At 40.4% G+C, this 17,965-nt stretch overlaps 1 protein-coding gene across 1 annotated transcript; it reads left to right on the top strand.

Annotated features, from left to right (window-relative positions):
• The first annotated feature begins 2,004 nt into the window (after window positions 1-2,004).
• On the top strand, window positions 2,005-8,945 carry LOC132589420 (fibrinogen-like protein 1-like protein). Its single transcript, XM_060262146.1, has 3 exons — window positions 2,005-2,276; window positions 3,450-3,641; window positions 8,198-8,945. The coding sequence occupies exons 2-3, from the start codon at window positions 3,494-3,496 to the stop codon at window positions 8,887-8,889; spliced, it is 840 nt and encodes a 279-aa protein (XP_060118129.1). The 5' UTR covers window positions 2,005-2,276; window positions 3,450-3,493; the 3' UTR covers window positions 8,890-8,945.
• Window positions 8,946-17,965: the final 9,020 nt, after the last annotated feature.

Here is a 17,965-nt window from a genome sequence, read left to right as displayed (position 1 = left end):
TTTATTTATTTATTTTAGGGAATGGGGATTAATTAATTAATTACTTTAGATTTCTATCCCACCCTCTCCACAAGTGGACTCAGGGCAGCTCCACCCCAAAATTCCTAGGTATTTTCTGAGTTGGGCCTGGCAATCCTAGGTCCACCCCAAAATCTCCAGGAATTTCTCAACTTGGCATTGGCAATCCTATGCCATGACTCAAGTCTAAGGTGATGGGCTCTACTGTGGCACTTCCAGGGGTCATTTGGCTCAGCTTTCTACTGGCCAACAGGGCTGTGCCTCACCGGTTTAGCTTCCTTTGAGGTTCACCTCCTTTGTAAGTCTGAAAATTTGTACTCCCCCCTCCCCCTTTTCTCTTGGCAAGGCTGCCCTGGAATATTCCTCAGTCCAGCGGACTCCTGCTGGTTTATCAAGAGAACTACCCCTGAAAGACTCTTTATGTTGCAAGGTTTCCACCTCCCCAATTAGCATATAAATGTTCTAAACAGATATATAAATCTGAACCACAAACCATGATCTTCCACAAAAGTGGAATTTTCAAGCCACTCAAGATGGGAAGAAGATAAAAGGAGGGGTGCACTATCCCAAGTATTCCCCAGGCTCCTTCCCATATTGATGAACTACAAACTACTTGTTATATCCAAATAATGCCAAGGAAAGAGAAAATCAGATCAGGATTTAATATACAATAAACCAGAGTCAATCTACAACAAAACAATTATAAGTGTGTCCAATATTACAGGGTGATTTTAAAGGTGAGTGAAAAAGTGCAGAGTACTAAGTAGAGGCCACTGTGCCTCCAAGATTGTGTCATTTGTAGTAGTGATGGTGGGGGTTATATCCATTTATGACTTGGGTAACTGTAATGAGAATGGGTGAAATTAAAGACCTGATTCAAGCTGTGAGTATCTGCCCTATGAGATTGCTGCAAGATTGTATGGGTCTCCTTGGCAGGCTCATGATCTAGCAAAGACCTCGTGGAGGTACAGAGCTTCTACATACAGCTGCCAGTACTGATTTGTGAGACTGCAGAAAACTTACAAAGATGATAGCCAGGTCAGTACTTTCCACTGAAAATAGCTCTGTATATCATGTGGATGACTCTGCAGTATATATAGTGTTATGGGCTGCTGAAGAAGATTTTGTAAACTGTCTCTGGAATTAGAAAGGGCCTTTATGGTGAGCTCAGACTGAGATGGATTAAATGGTAGGTACTTATCCTGCAAGCTGCCGAAATCATTTGAAGGTAAGGGATTGAGATTGGATCTGACTGAGCCTGTAATCAGGAAAGAGAAGGATATGAAGGCTCTCAAGAGTAAAATGGTCTTTTTCTGAGAGAATCAGGAAAGACCTGCAGCTGCCTCTTCTAGCTGGTTCTTAAACCTCCCACTTAACTTCTGCTTTTCCAGCTTGAAGGAAAAGAGAAGGCGAAAGATTGGGGAAAGAACTACAAGGTTAAATGAAGGAAAAATGTAAAACAAATATAAAGTGAGAAAAAGGGAAGCACAAAAGTGTGTTGCAAATAATTGGTGTTGCCTACTTTCAGATCTACCATTGTTTCACCAGCAGGAACTCATTTGCATATTAAGCCACATACCCCGAAGCCAAGCCAGCCAGAACTGCATTCCTGTATGTTCCTGCTCAAAAAAGCCTTGCCTGTTTACTCAGAAATAAGCCCCACTTTATCCAGAAGGGTTTAGGGAAGCCTCACAATGCAATGATAAACATGGTCACATCTTTCTTATCCCAGTGTGTTTAGGTTTGCATTGTTAGCTGGGAACGTTCCATTGTACTCAATGAGGCCTAAATAAAGATTGAATTGCAGTTGCAGTTTTATTGTCTCTTTTTAATCACACTGTTGTAGTGGCTCTTCCTTCACAATTAATCCTGTTAGCCATTTTGGATGCGGTGATCAGGACAGGATTTAGCCTGAGAGTATGAACTGCAGGCTACAAGTATTTCATTCAATGGGTTCACTGAGCACAAAAAAAATAAGTGTATCCACAGTAATATCTTTCTTAAGATGAACAGAACGTTGGCCTTTTAAGATGCTTATCTGTGGATATAACGTGTCAGAGTGAAGTCCAACAGTAAAAAGATAGACACACTGAAAATGCAAAGTCTTGTGAAGATAACTGACTTTCCATGCTGGAGACAGAGATCTTGGCTGAGCTGTTCACCTGGACTTCAGCAGTAGGCAAAGTACATATCCAAAGAATTATCCCACAGAGTTATGAGGAACTCACTTCTTGCCATTGTTAATTAGAACAAGAAAGGTGAGCTTTCCTCTTGCTCTACTGTCTTTATTGCTTTCCTTATCCGTGTTTTGGTTGAAACTACTTTCTACATTTAACAGAGAATTTAAAGCCAGCATGTTGTTTTAATATGAATTTAATAATTATGTAAAGAGAAAACATTTGATCCTTTTCAGCCTTTTTACAAAGCATGTTGCAGATGTTTATCCCATTTTTGACTTCCACAATTAAGATGAGTTTTGATCTTGGGTCAAAATCACATTTTAACTTAGTAGTAGTAATAAATTTATTAGCTCATTTTGAGATCACCTGAAAAGGACAACTACCAACTGGGTTGGGATTTTACATCAAGGAATACTATTTAAGAGCAATTGCATGACACATACAAATCCTTCTCAAATATGATATCTAATTGTATACTTCCAGTACTTGGGACTAAATTGTTTGAAGTGGACTCGAAGCAAGAAGCTTTTTGCTTACAAGGTAGTTCCAGTATATGATACAAAGTTAATACTATAGTTTTTGATGTACTTACAGGATGCTGTTTTTTGTAGCTCCAACGGAAGTCTGCTTTTAAACTGACATATTTTAGGCCATATCAGTTTCCTAGACTTCTTCACAGGAAGATTTTTCCATAAAAATTTCCATTAAAAAGCAATAGAATTCCAGTTACTAGAGATACTACTCACACATACGGGACTGAAATCTGAGGCTTCAAAGTCCTGTCAATTATTTTGTGAAGTAACTGCTTTCTCCACTAACAGCTTCCATGCCAACAGCGAGTGTTTTCGCATGCTTTAAGTTCTTCCTTTCAATAACATATTTTCATTTCAGATGTGGTCTAGGGAACATGGCACATCAGATCTGATAAAGGAGAGACATATTTTTAAATTGAATCTTTGCCATGCCATTATTTTATATCACTTGTTATCATGCACAGAATTGTGCTGTATCACACTGACTGATACTATAACAAGATTTAATGTCTTCTGCATGACATGAAAGTTCTATGTGTCAAAGAAGTGGCCCATCACAAATGTAGTGTGACACATTAAAAAAGTGAGTCTCAAAAGAGAAAAAAAGATTCATAGCTTTGGCAGATCTTGACTGTGAAACTAGGTGTTTCTGTTTCTCTTCAAGAAATTCTCTCTGCAGGCAATCAGTCTTTTAATGCTAAATGCCAGTCTCTCTTAGGTTTCCAGGATCCATCTGAGTGAAGAGCTTAGTCAGAAGAAAAAATGTATTTGAAAAATTCACTGGGGTGTATCCTACTGCTGTTCGTTCAGAGTGGTCTATGGACAAGTGCAGAAACGGTTCTTGAACTTGCCAATTCTCACATGCTTTCACCAGGAGGCTATATGAAGCTGATCAATATTAATACAAAAGGTAATAAAAGAACAAATGTGTGTGAGAGACAAAAAAATTTACTTAACTGGCTTTATCCTACACTTAGATTATGTTCATCATTATAGTTGGAAGTCAAATTCAAAAACTGCTAATGAATATTAATAACTACAGACTTTGCACATACTGTCTCTGTTTGTGGACTGTTTCTTGCCATTACAAAGTTTTTCACTTTGTCTTTTTTATTCTGTGTTTTCTAATTATTCTACCTTAATATAGCTCTATGGGTTAAGTACAAACAAGCATTTACCAAATTATAACACGCCAAGTAGAAACATATCACTTGCCATTGTAGCTCACTGCTTAGTAAGCCCTTCATCTGTACAATCCTACCAAGCTGAAAGGATTTTTGCACCTGATCAGAAGACTGGGGAATCAAGTGAATGGAAAGATACTCTTCCTCGTGTGGCAGAACTAGGCTTCCCAATCCCCCACTGGACATAGAGGACCCCCAGTTTGCGACCCCCTCCCCCGCTGGTCAAAAATCCAGAGGCAGGGGACAAAATGGTTACCATTTTGTGACTCTCTAGGATTAGTCTGTATGGTACCATAGAGACAAAGGCTACAGTGGCACAGGTAGAGTTCTCCAAAGAGCTATGTGCGCTGCTGAGTTGGTTCCCCTTAGGGTGTGCTGGCGTGTGGCATCGATTTTCCCTGTTGCCACTGCCCCCAGCCAGTGCACAGGTCTCTGACTGTGAGAGAGAGGCTGGCTGAGAATGCGGGGAGGGGGTAAGAACTTGTGTGAATGTTTGCCTGCGTGTGTGAGAGAGAGGCTGGTTGAAAATGCGGGGAGGGGGAGATAAAACAACATGTGTGTTTGTTTACCTGCTTGTGTGAGAGAAAGGCTGCCTGAGAATGGGGTGGGGAGGTGGAATGAAAAAGAACTTGTGTATGTGTTTATGTTGCTGGTTCCTGGGGCTGTCCAGAAAGAGAAAGAAAGGAGGGGAAAGTGGAGCTGGAAGTCATCAGTGGGCAGCAGTAAGTTCTCCTGTGTTTGCCCAGCAGCTGAGCCTAGGGACTGGGGCTTGTGGTAGGTTGTCTGGCTGGGTTATTCTTCAGGATAGGAAGAGGATTCCCTGACAATAAGAAAGGCCAAAGCCGAGCATGAGTGGACTTAACTTGTTCTTGAGTAATCTTGCTGTACTCAGCAAAGGCTTAATTTCCTCCCGCCCCAGTAAATTGACAACAAATCAATGTGCTTCCCCTAATTCCTTTGCAGATTTTGGTTGGAAAATAAGGGCATGGGAAGGGCTGCTTAAAAGTGCTAGGTTCAGTACTTGGCATCTCCAGTTAAAGGTGTTTAATAGCGACATCTTGATATTATTATTGTCAATTAAAATACAGTTAGTGCACAGTTCTACTACAGGCAAAACAGTGTTCTTCCTATTGTGCCCAGTTGCTCTGCTAAGACCCTAGAAGAAACCCAACTGGTCCACCAATTACAGTGTTTTGCACAATGTTCTGTGGATGTTAGGAGGACTGGACTGCTGCTCCCATCATGTAGGACTGCCAGCCTCCAGGTGGGTCCTGGAGATCTCCTGGAATTACAGTTATCTCCAGATTACAGAGATCAGTTCCTCTGGAGAAAAGAGTGGCTTTAGAGTATGGACTAGCATTATACCACACTGAGATCCCTCAGGAATTTCTCCAGGAATTTCCCAGTTGAAAGTTGTCAACCTTACCCCCATGTCTCTCCAGAAGCTACTGATGTTTGCTTTCTTCTGTCCAGAACAGAGGGTGGGTGGGTTTGCAGTTAATCTGTCAGGTGTGGGTTTCAGTAACAGCCCTGGAAGGTAGGCTATCCTCATCTTTCAGATAGGATGGTGGTATAGAAAGACACTTGAAATGTGATTAGGTGCCCTGTGGTTCCTTAAATTTTATGTATAAAGACAAAAAAAGAAACAGCAGTGCCAAGAAGCCATAAAGTGTGGGAAGTACAGGATGGTCTGTTGTTTTATAATGTTATAGTTCTATATTAAATCAAGTGTTGTAATTGAAATGTTATGTTGTATCTTATATTCTAATAGCAATGAAGGTGAATGGGTGGGAGTGTATGTGTCCAAGATGATGGGGGGAGAAGCATGGGGAAATGAAATGGCTGCAGTGTGTGAGGGCAGAAAAGGCAAATAATTGCTGACCTGTGGCATCTCCTGGCATAGGGGTGGCCAAACTTGCTTAATGTAAGAGCCATGTAGAAAAAACACCAGGGGCGTTTTCGCACTGACCTTCAAGTGGCGCGACGACCCTCTTCACACCGGAGGATCTGCGCGGATTTCGCACAAGAAGCGCCGGCGCACCCAAAAGAGCCGGCGACTTCCGTCGCGAAACCCGCTCAAATGTTTTCCTGCTTCTTGGCAGTTTCCGTTTGAGCGGGTTTCGCGACGGAAGTCGCCGGCTCTTTTGGGTGCGCCGGCGCTTCTTGTGCGAAATCCGCGCAGATCCTCCGGTGTGAAGAGGGTCGTCATGCCACTTGAAGGTCAGTGCGAAAACGCCCCAGATGTTTGAGAGCTGCAAGACATAAATGTAAGGTGTTTGAGAGCAGGGAGGGAGGAAGGAAGGAAGGAAAATAGATGAGGGAGGTAGAGGTAGAAAGAAAGCAGCATTAAATGCATTTTCCGAGCCACCAGCTGGCTTGGCTTGATGAGTGATTTAAAAAGACAAATGTCTTCTCCAAGCTGGCCAGTGGGGTGGTGGGGGCTTCCAGAGCCACACAATGCGTATGAAAGAGCCACATGTGGCTCCCAAGCTGCAATTTGGCCACTGCTGTCCTGGCAGATAAGTGTTAACAACAAGGAAGCTATTGGCATGAGGGAGGGATTGTTTCTGGGTTTGTATCTCGACCTGTATTTCTGCTATAGTTCTCTCTTTAAAAAATACAAATTAATGACACATGTGAATAAAGTATAATTGCATTAACAAGTATTTATTTTGGGGAAATATTAACAAATATAATAAAGTGATAGGTTCATAGCTGTTAGTCTCAGGTACAGGTTGCCAAACCAGAAGATATAAGAAAACTTTTGTCTGTGTTAAAATAGAAGGTGCATGGCTGCAACTTATCTGTCTGGGTCAACCTTTAGAGGTGCTTACTGAAGTAATAGCTAGTGTGATACATTTAGGGATGCCAGCCTCCAGGGGATCTTCTGGAATTACAGCTCATCTCCAGAATACAAAAGTCAGTTCCACTGGAGAAAATTGATGCTTTGAATGGTAAACACTGTTGTTTACCCCACTGAGGTCCTTGTCCTCCCCATGCTCAACCTCCAAGTCTTCAAGAATTTCCCAAACTGGAACTGGCAACTCTACACCCCCATCCATTATTTCAGAGAAAGGAGTTTGGGGGAGTACCTTGACAGTGACATCACAGGAAGGGGTGGGTTTTTGGTGCAGTGTGCTAGAAGTGACATCTTGGAAGGGGTGGAGTTTGGGAAGCGACATCAGTTGACCTGGAAGTGACATCACAGGGTGTGTGATGTGATGTCACATCTTTGCTCCTGGCAGCACTCCCAAAGTCTCTTGCCTCCACCCCCGAAGTCCTCATATTTTCTGAGTCTGACTTGGCAACTCTAGGCAGGACAATATAGATGATCAGTTAACCCAAGTAGTCACAGACAGTATCATAAATTACTGTTTGATACAATTGTCTTTATTCACCTTTGGAACAAATTACAAAAACATAAAGGCACATTTAACCTTTAATAATTCAAAAGAGTAGTGAATCGCTCACATTAAAAATTAATTTTTGCAGTCCAATTGATTTTCTGAAAACCTTCTCTATATAAGTAACATTTATGTGATTGGTTCTGTATGCTTTGTACCACAGTCAATTTGGGGAAGTGGGGCCTTTCTTTATTTGGAGCCATAGGAGTGTACGTGTGTGACGCTCCAATGGCAACTCACGATATTGTTTAGTGATGGTCACAAATCCTTTAATCCTTAATTCTCTACTTTGGTCAGCTCTGCCTACACAGAGAAAGATGAATGATGTATATACTGTTAAATTGCTAGAATACAGTCAGAGCCAGTCAGGACATTTATTGACAGGATATTCAGGTTAAACAAACAGCTTGTTTTTGCAACATATGCTCAGGAATTCATTGTGTTGTTATACCCGTTTTCCTGGATGACCTTTTAAAAAGATAAACCTTCCAATGGCTATCATGCATTAAAACCAGGAATACTTATGAAATTCAAAGGCAGTACGCATCTGAATGCCAAAAAAAAGAAAAAGAAAGAGAGATGACTATCCCTATAATTTTTTTGCTTGTGAGCTTTGAGGTGTGCTAAAAAAACAGAATGATCAACCAGCTGAGTCTTTGGTCTGATCTAGTTTTGTTTTTGCACATCTGGAATTCCTTATTTGCCATCCATTCCATAACCTGAAAATACTTTGTAGCCTTTAAAATGCATAATACGTACTTTACAAATTCTGATGGGATAATACATTTTCCTATATTTAAGTCCAAGTACTCATTCTCAGGGAAGGTTTGAAAGCAAAACTATAAATGATGTGTTCTGTTCTTCCTCATTATGTACAGATTATCCACGGGACTGCAGTGAAATTTTTAAGCAATCTGAGCAGAGTTCCATAGACGGTATTTACATCATTCAGCCAGCAAAGGAGCCCATTGGTGTGTACTGTGATATGCAAGACGGTGGCTGGACAGTGATTCAGCACATTACTGCCAACAGTACTGTGGACTTCGATAGGACCTGGCAGGACTACAAATATGGATTTGGTTTCCTGAATGGCAACTACTGGTTAGGGAATGAGTATATGCACCAGTTAACCAGTTCTCCAAGACCATATATACTTAGGGTTAAACTTGTAGACCTAAATGCTGAAATTAAGTGGGGAGAATATGAGCCATTCCTCATTGAGAATGAAGCATCTCAATATAAGATTAGACTTGGCTTGTATAAAGGCGATGCTGTTGATGCTCTGACTCAGGATACAGAAGCATATCTTCATGACAACCAGAAGTTTACTACAAAAGACAAAGATAATGATAACTATTTTCAAAACTGTGCCAAACTGGAATACAATGGTATTCCTGGTGGAGGATGGTGGTATGATGCTTGTGCTGGAGCAAATCTGAACCGCAGGAATGTTATATATTGGCAGAAGGACTGTAATAAAGATCACATGTGTAAATATGCCTGGATGATGGTCAGGCCAGCAGACCAGGATCATTCCAAGGCTTGTCCTGCTCAAAAAGATGAACTGTAAACAATACTGCAAAACTGAATCCAGCTCCTCAAATTCTGATCTATGAATGCAATAGAAATTTTGCACATAGAAACAAATTTTTTAATTGGTTTGTTGTTTTTGAAGGTATAAATAAAGGGGTTCATAGTACTAAAAAGATCAGATAATAAAATATTACTAAAGACCACCCCAAATTTTATCATTTGCACTCTAAAGGTAACTCCTCAGTGATCATCTAACCAAAAGAAAGACCTATATATTATTAATATGAATTGGTTTCATAGATCATAGGATGCTTGGAAAGTTACTGGGGTCTGTAAACATAAAGAAATACCATGTAAAGTCAGCAACTGGAGGAAAACACCAATAGTAGATTTTTAAGAAAAGTGATTATAACTGGGAGAAAATAAACATAGCAGTTACGTAGATCTTAAAATAGAATGGAGAACTGGAAAACTGGCAAAATTAAATGAGAATTGCAGCTATTTCCTATACTATTTTCTGTGATCATGTATTTCTCTTTTCCTAGTTTCCATTTCATTCTCAGTAATCTATACCAACAGTGACTTTTTCAGCTGCTGCTGTCATCTAAGGAAGAAAAGAAAGAGAAGCAATTCACTGGAAAGTACAAAGTTCTATATATCCCTTTAGGCCAAACTTAAATGAAATGCTAGAAGACTTATAAAGTAATTTTAACAGGGATAAATGTAAAGTTCTGTATTTAGGTAGGAAAAATTCAATGCATGGTTATAGGATGGGGGAGACGTGTCTTAGCAGTAGTATGTGCAAAAAGGATCTTGGGGTCTTAGTGAACCATATGCTGAACATAAGTCAACAGTGTGATGCGGTGGCTAAAAAGGTAAATGTAATTTGGGGCTGTATCAACAGAAGTATAGTTTCCAAATCACGTGAAGTGATGGTATCACTTTACTCTACTCTGGTAAGACGTCACCTGGAGTATTGTGTTCAGTTTTGGGCACCACATTTTAAGAAGGATATAGACAAGCTGGAATGGATCCAGAGAAGGACGACGAAGCTGGTGAGGGGTCTGGAGACCAAGTCCTATGAAGAAAAGTTGAAGGAGCTGGGCATGTTTAGCCTGGAGAGGAGGCGGTTGAGAGGTGATATGATCACTGTCTTCAAGTACTTGAAGGACTGTCATATGGAGGATGGTGTGGAATTGTTTTCTGTGGCCCCGGAAGGTAGGACCAGAACTAATGGGTTGAAATTAAATCAAAAGAGTTTCTGGCTCAACATTAGGAAGAACTTCCTGACCATTAGAGCGGTTCTTCAGTGGAACAGGCTTCCTCGGGAGGTGGTGGGCTCTCCTTCCTTGGAGGTTTGTAAACAGAGGCTAGATGGCCATCTGACAGCAATGAAGATCCTGTAAATTTAGGGGGAGGTATTTGTGAGTTTCCTGTATTGTGCGGGGGGTTGGACTAGATGATCCTGGAGGTCACTTCAAGCTCTATGATTCTAAGGCCAAATTTCTTTATAGTATTCATTTTTTGTATTTTTGGAAAAGTGTATATAATTGAAGAAGTACATAAGTACCAGGGCTTTTTCCTCGGGGGATGTGGTGGAACAGAATTCTGCAACCTCTTAGTAGAAACAAAATTCTCAAAAAATGTTTAAAAGTTCATTAGGGACACCCATGTGTTTGTCCTTGAGAGAAACTCTTGAGAGTTTTGGCACCTCTTTTCTCAGAAAAATGCCCTGATAAGCACAATTATTATTTTTAAATTCTTGATTACTAGTTATCTCTCAACTATCTTTCCCACCTCCAACAGTACAATCCTAAACAAAGGTATACTTTAAAAATTGACTTAAGTGATTTTAGAAGGGTATAATTCTGATTAGGTTTGCAATGCAAGTTGTCTAACTGCAGATTACTGTTTGACTCTCAGTACTTTGCTGCTTTCCTCAACACTGTTGGCATTTAGGTATAGTGGCTACTGTTCTAATTAGTGAAAACATACAGTGGGTTGGATCTGAAGGTACCCTTTCACACGCAGAAGGTAACTCATAGAAAGACTGTTTCATATCTTGTGCTAGAGAATTGTGCAATAAACCAACTCTAACAACGTTGTTCTGCTTGTACAACCTCTTGTAGAAACGTAAGAACTGATATAGGGCTGTGGTCAATATTTCTTCGAAGCTGAGGTAATGTGAGCCAGTTTTTTAGCCTCTGGATCATGCATTTTAATCTTAGCTCAGGGAAAATGCCCCCAAAGCAAAATGATTTATGCAGTAGCTCACAAATTTAATGTCAGTAGCTCACAAAGTAGATTTTTTTGCTCAGAAGACTCCACAGCTTAGAGGCGGGTGTGTGCACTTACGTGCTTATGTGCATATTATAGCAGTTCCCCCAAAAGCAGTGGAAATGTATCTGATGGTTCAGGCCTCCCATCCAGCTTCAGTTTACAACAGGGGAGTTCAGATGTCCAAAAAAGTGGAGTGGAAGCACTAGCATCCATAAAGGCTGGACTTTCCCCAATGTCTGTTTACTCCACTTCCAAAGTGGGCCAAAATAAGGTGGCCACAACTGGGGCACAGAAGGCAGATGTGCTTGTTTGATCAGCCTCTTAAAATCTGCAAAGGTATCACAATGATATCAGCACAAGCTGTTGGTATGACAGCAGCCTAGAACTTAGCAGCACTTTGTGCTCATGCAAGCTCTTGCACAAATTCTTTAAATAATGTTAGCCCTCTCCCCACCCCCACCCCACTCAGTTCTTTCACTTTCCCCCAGTGACATATAATATACAAAAATATCATTCAGTACAGCCTGATTCTCTGATTGCTCAAAGATTAGCCCCATTCATTTCACAGAGGCATAGGCTGACAGAATATTAGGAGGTGGGTCCAATGACTAATCTCTGGGCATTTAATTAATGAAATGTCTGCTGCAGTGTTTTGCCTTTTCTTTCAAGGATATTCAGTCAATCTGTTACTTAAAAAAAATAATTTGTTTAACTTGGCATGATCCAGTGTATTTAAAATGATGCTAATTTAAAGCAGAGTTCAGCAACATGTAGAAGAATTATAAGCCATTCGTATGCATTTTGCCCAAAGGTATGGCCCAGTGAATCCTACAATGCTTACCATATATAATTATACATAACATAGCAGCATTAGTTAGACAGTTGCTATATGGAGAGATGTAGCCCCTTGTGTACAACAATTCTGTTTCTTCCATCCTTTCCTAATAATGTACATTTTTAGTCAAAGATAGTCACCAAATGTTATTTTTTTCCAAAAACTTAGACAAATCACTAGAATTTATACTGTTAATACTGATCTTTTAAATCCCCCTGAAGTCAATGGGTTTATACCTGACTTGTGTTGGGGGGGGGGGAAGTTTGTAATTATGCCCTGCTGTGCACATCTGTGTTTATGTGCATATACGCAGGACACAATCCAGATAAAATTAAGCATATTTAAATCTAATTAATCTCATAAATATCAAAGGAAAAGAGTGAAGTATGATGCAGGATTTATCAATACAGTCAAAGTACACTTGGGGGAAAGTCCTGCTTCAGAAGGCAAGTCAAGAAACCCAAGTGTCTGAGTGTTCATTCATGTAAAAAATTCCATGCATAATTAGTGAGATGGTTAGCCTAGGCCCTTTCAAGGCTTCAATGGTTTTCTTTAGACATTTTACCCCATCTGGCTTCTGAAGTTCTAAAGTGCTAAAAGGCTATGCCAAGTTGTTGGTTTTTTGCTGCATATGTTGATTGGCCTTAGTCGCAACATCCCAATATAAGATAAAATCTACAATTTCCTACAGCTTAGAGGTGGATTTGAATGGGCAATTCAACTGGCACATAGGATTCAAGTGAAATACATCACCCTTGGCCAGCTTGACCAGATTTTAATGGTTGCTGACTCAGGTCTTCAATATAAGCAGAAAACTATATGCAAAATATTTGGTACATGCAAAATAGAACACTGAGAAGGAACAGGTGAGAATAATGAAAGTGTAATGTCCCCCAACCAACTGCAGTAGAATCCTGGTAGCCATGTGAAGCAAAAGCAGAAACCTAAAACTTTCCAAAACTTCAGCTTGAGTTCTCCTTCATAAATGATAACAATCCATTCTAGAAAGCAAACAGTTCTGGGTACCGACATCAGAAAATTACTTCTGGGACTATTACTGTTCAGAGTTCCTATTGAGATCCAGCTATGAAGATCTGAAGCAACAGGTTTTCAGTTTGATCAGGACTCACTTTAGTAAAGGAGGACATTGGATCAGACAACTGATTTGTGTAGCATGTGGAGTATTTCTTTGTTTGGAGCGTATGTAGCTGCCCTAGTAGCCTTTGAACCATCAGCTTGTTCTGCCCCACTCCACCCCTTGCATCTAGCCAGATTGCTGTTACACGCATGCTAGAAATAAGGCCCATTGTGAGACCAAATACAACTGCCTCTAGAAGGAGGCTCTGGGCAAGTGCCCCAGCCTTGGGCACTCCGTCAGTTTGCTATGGCATCATAGCGTAATGACAATCATGTAGACGCTGACACTCAGCATTCCTTTTTTATGCAGTGTGTTGTTGCTGCCTTTTCCTGTTGTATTTGGCCTTGTAGCATTTGGCATCAGTATGTACTATTGGCGTGATCTTTTTTGGGGGGGTCTGGCATGGTTGTGTTGTAGTATACTGTAGAGTATGCACTTCAAGGTGGCTGTTTTCTGTTGGGAAATCGATCTGACTTCAGCTTTCCATCTCCTCCCCCATCCCTGCAACCTCTACCTTGGAAAAGTACAGTCTTTCTCCACAGTGGGGACCAAAGCAGGAGGGAAGCAACCTCAGCAGGTTATGATGACACAGAGTCCCCTCTGCAAAGCAGCCATTTTCTCCAGGGGAAGTGATCTTTGCCATCTGGAGAGCAGTTGTAATTTTGAGTGATCTCGAATCCTCATCTGGAGATTGGCAACAATGGTTCCCCAGGAGAAAATGGCTGATTTGGAGGATAGAGTGTATGGCATTGTACCTGTCTGAGGTCCCACCCCTCTTTATACCCTACCCTCTCCGAGCTTCACCCCTCAAATAACCAGAAATTTCCAAACCTGGAGTTTCTCCTTCCCAGCCAACCATCAACCTACCTTTATCTGCCCTTCTGACTTCAGCTTTTCATCTCCTCCCCCTTCCCCATAGCCTCTACCTAGGAAAAGAACAGTCTTTCTCCACAGTGGGGATCAAAACAGCTTACATTATTCTCCTTTCCCCCTTTTGATCTGCACAACAACCCTGTGAGGTAGGTTAGGCTGAAAGTTGGTGAGTAGTCTGAAATCACACACTCAGCTTCCACAACAAGAACTTGGGTCTGGTGGACCCTGCTCTGAAGCGCTAACTGCTACGCCACACTGGCTATCATGGGGGGCTGCTGCAGAGCAGGAGCAAGCAGCCAGGCCTAGTTAAGTCATACCAGTCAAATGGCATTGTCACCCAGCAGCTGCCAGGCATAGGGAAGTCAACCTCCTGGTGGAGCCTGAAGATTTCCTGGGATCACAACTGAACTCTAGACAACAGATATCTCTCCCCCTGAGGAAAGTAACTACTTTGGAGTGTGGACTCTATGGAATTATAGTCAGATGAGACCTCGCCCTTCCCCAAATTCTGGCTTCCTTAGACTCTACCACAAAAATTCCAGGAATTTCCCAACCTGGAGCTGCTAACCCTAAAGACTGGCCCCAGTGAGCTCTCCCTCAAAGGTAAAATAGGCCTGGAAAGGGTCTCCTCCTCCCCCTGCCTTTTACTGACAGAACCAAGCTTGGAATACTATGGTTGCCTAGCAACAGCCACTGAGGGAAAATTGAGGACTCAGTGGGACAGGTCCATAGGATGCGATGGGCAGCTTCCCCAGTGGCACAGTCCTCATCTGTCCTGAGTCTGGAGGGTGGAGTTACTCTCCAAGGATATTGACCAACATGCGACTCAGTCAATTGGAGAGTAGATGAGTCATCAGCAAGGCTTTATATAGAGCATTTAGTCTGATCAGAGCATTTAGTCTGATCTCCACCTGTCATATATTTCTCATCTGTTAAGGATGGTAGGGGGTTCAGCCATGATGACTAACATATTTCCAGACTGGTATCTTGGAAATCCTGGCCAATGCTGAAGAGGTTTCACAGGGTGTTATATGCTATCTGTATTTCTGTATTATCATTAAATTCTTATGTTTATGTGCTTTGGCTGACCTTCTGTATAAGGTAGCATCTCTCTTGGCATCTCCTCCAAGGAATCTCTCAACTCTTCTTCAGAGATGGATGAAGCTGGTATGGGAAGGAACCACATAAATCACATATTCTTCTTGGCTCTTTCCTGCAGACACCATTAGAATGTAATGGGATCTAGCTACACAGAAGCAGCTCTCATTCAACTCTGATAATTTTTACAAAATTTGGTTCTATAGTAACAGTTTACCATTCTTAGCCATTCCAGTTCTACAAGGAAGCATATAGATATTTTAAACAAAGACACAATTAATGGTTTTGTCCTGCTCTTCCAGTTCCTTCAAAACATCACCCCACCCATTATTTAATTATAGCATACAGGAAGCAACAAACACACTTCATTTTTAATTCAATTCTGGATATTTACAATGTATCCCAGAGTCTGGCAGTGTAATGTCTCAGTTTTTAGCAGCATAGGTTGAGCACATACTTAACAGTTACACTTAACTGATACTTTGGCATCCATCACTGTGAAATCTTATACATACACTCAACAAACAGACCATAAGCATTTATAAAACATTCTTGTTCAACAGAAACTGGTGATAAGAATTACTTCCCATTTAACTTCGGTAATAGAAGGCAAAGATTTTTCATTGCAGCTAGCAGAAAACTTTTACAAGTCCTACATATTTTGCTGTTATTACATAGCTTGTGCCACAGTAGTGCACATTATGAAAACCAAGCACACATATTAATCACATATGTGTGCTTAATCAAATTCAAAACAAGCCAGGAAAAAAACCCAAGGCATACACTTTGTACACAAGATACTCTGAGGGTGCTTAAAGAAAACAATCAGAGGTCTCTATAACAACCTGCACTTTCCTTTAACAATTATATGCAAAAGCACCAAAACAACTGGCACAATACAAAATAGAATCAATCATATTGAACCCATAATACATATTTTTCACATTATTGTACAACTAGTTTAAACAATATCTAATCCTTCTGCAAAAGATGGGGAACCTTTTGTAAATAATTCAGTTCAGTTATTTGCAGTGCTGTTTAATTCATTATCTATGGATAAACCTTTTTTCTCACTATATCAACTATTACTATAAGTACTTAATGAGTTCATGGGAAGCAATGATAAATATATAATTGTATGTATGAGCTTTATTTTGCAATCTCGGAACTGTGCAATGTGATGTTTCACAACTCTATTACCATACTAAGCTATATGTAGATGATGCAACATGGAGGTGAACCTTACACCCAAACTGTGCATTTGTTCATTCTTGAATGCTAGATCGAGGATACATATTTTTGTGATTATTACACTGCAGTCCATCAAACTATGAATGTCTGAGGATTGCACTGTCAGTAAAGAACAACAAAACTGAATTTATCCCATGAAAGCATAGATCTTTAAAGTTCTGGAGCTAGCAAGCAAGACTTCCTCATTATGCCCTAAGTACTGGATTTCATCTTCATGTTGGATTGTAGCCTTAGCCTCAGAGCCTATGTACTCCAGTCTGCAAATGGAACTCCTGCAGGAATGGTCTTCTGTATTTGCTTCACGGAAGGGGAATTTCCATATGAACAGCATCCTATGGCAAACCCTTGCCATAAAAGGAAACCCTTGCCATTAGAGTTCTCTCCCACATCTGTGAAGAAATGCATGGCTCAGGCAGCTAGGATTTAATGTATAGGATTTTTATTTATTTATTTATTTCTATACACGTGTGTGTGTATCACCTTATTTTCATGTTATTATACATTGTAATACTGCTGTGCTTTATGCCAATATTGATTTATTTTGATAGCTGATTTTGACTGCAATTGTCAAATCACTTACTATCTATCTCATCAGATTGTCATGGCTACTGCAACACAACAGGTACGTGTCAGAAATTCTTTTCTTTATGTACAGAGGCACTAAAACAGCCATCATATAAACATATTTCTTCCTCCTATTGTGACAGAAGGGATGTAGCTTCAGCAACTTGCAGCTGATACCATGTGGACTATTGCTGGGGATTAAGTCATTCAGCTACTGACACCAACAATCCAAAGGACAGAGAAGGAAGTGGACTGATCTCTTTTTCTGATTGTCATAGTCATTTCTGCTTGACAAAGCTAGAGGATGTCATGATGATGATGGAGAATAATGACTCAAAACCATCAAATGAATAAAGCATCTGTAAAACTCCAGATAAAAAGGTGCATAAATTCTGGCCCTATGATTGTGAAAATACACATTTTACAAGCCTGACCTTTCTCACGGTTAAGCAAAAACAATCTTTTAAAATACGAACTGGAGTCTTGTGGTAATTTACAAACAAAATGTATCCCAATATAAGCTTTCATGGAGCAGAGCCGACTTCTTTGGATGGTGGGCTTCAATCCACAAAAGCTTATGCTCGGATAAAATGTTGTTAGTCTGTAAAGTGACACAAGTTTCCTGTCTGTTTTTGTTGCAGTAGATTAATAAACTTCTGGAATGATTTTAATACATTATTTGTAAACAGACTGACAGCCCATCTAATTGATTTCTTGTACCTGCTTTAAAGACTAGAGAATAAAATTTCAATATCAAAATCAACAAATGTATTTGCACTAGTACCTTTTAATAGAAATATTAACCAGGGCTGCTCCTGCTTAGCTTCCAAGATCTGACAAGATTGGGCTAGCTTGGGCTATCCAGGTCAGAGCTTACTGTACATATATTTAGAATCAGGTGCCAAGGCAGTTATTAGGCATGGTAATAAAAACAAGTCATTTTATCTTTACCTTGGAAGCCATACACTTGTAGTCATGAGAAATGTAGTATTTAGTCTCTAATCAAAAGTTCAGACTAATACATTGGGTTAAAAAAACCAACACCTTTAGGACCATCCAAGTATGGTCTTCTTT

Source organism: Heteronotia binoei, chromosome 21 (genome assembly GCF_032191835.1).
Source record: "Heteronotia binoei isolate CCM8104 ecotype False Entrance Well chromosome 21, APGP_CSIRO_Hbin_v1, whole genome shotgun sequence".
Classification (NCBI taxonomy): Eukaryota; Metazoa; Chordata; class Lepidosauria; order Squamata; family Gekkonidae; genus Heteronotia; species Heteronotia binoei.
This window is presented reverse-complemented; position numbering and strand designations above follow the sequence as displayed.

Coding starts and splice junctions, on each gene's coding strand:
- LOC132589420 (XM_060262146.1), top strand. CDS start 3,494: ATGTATTTGAAAAATTCACTGGGGTGTATCCTACTGCTGTTCGTTCAG. Junction 3,642..8,197: donor GATCAATATTAATACAAAAG/GTAATAAAAGAA, acceptor CATTATGTACAG/ATTATCCACGGGACTGCAGT.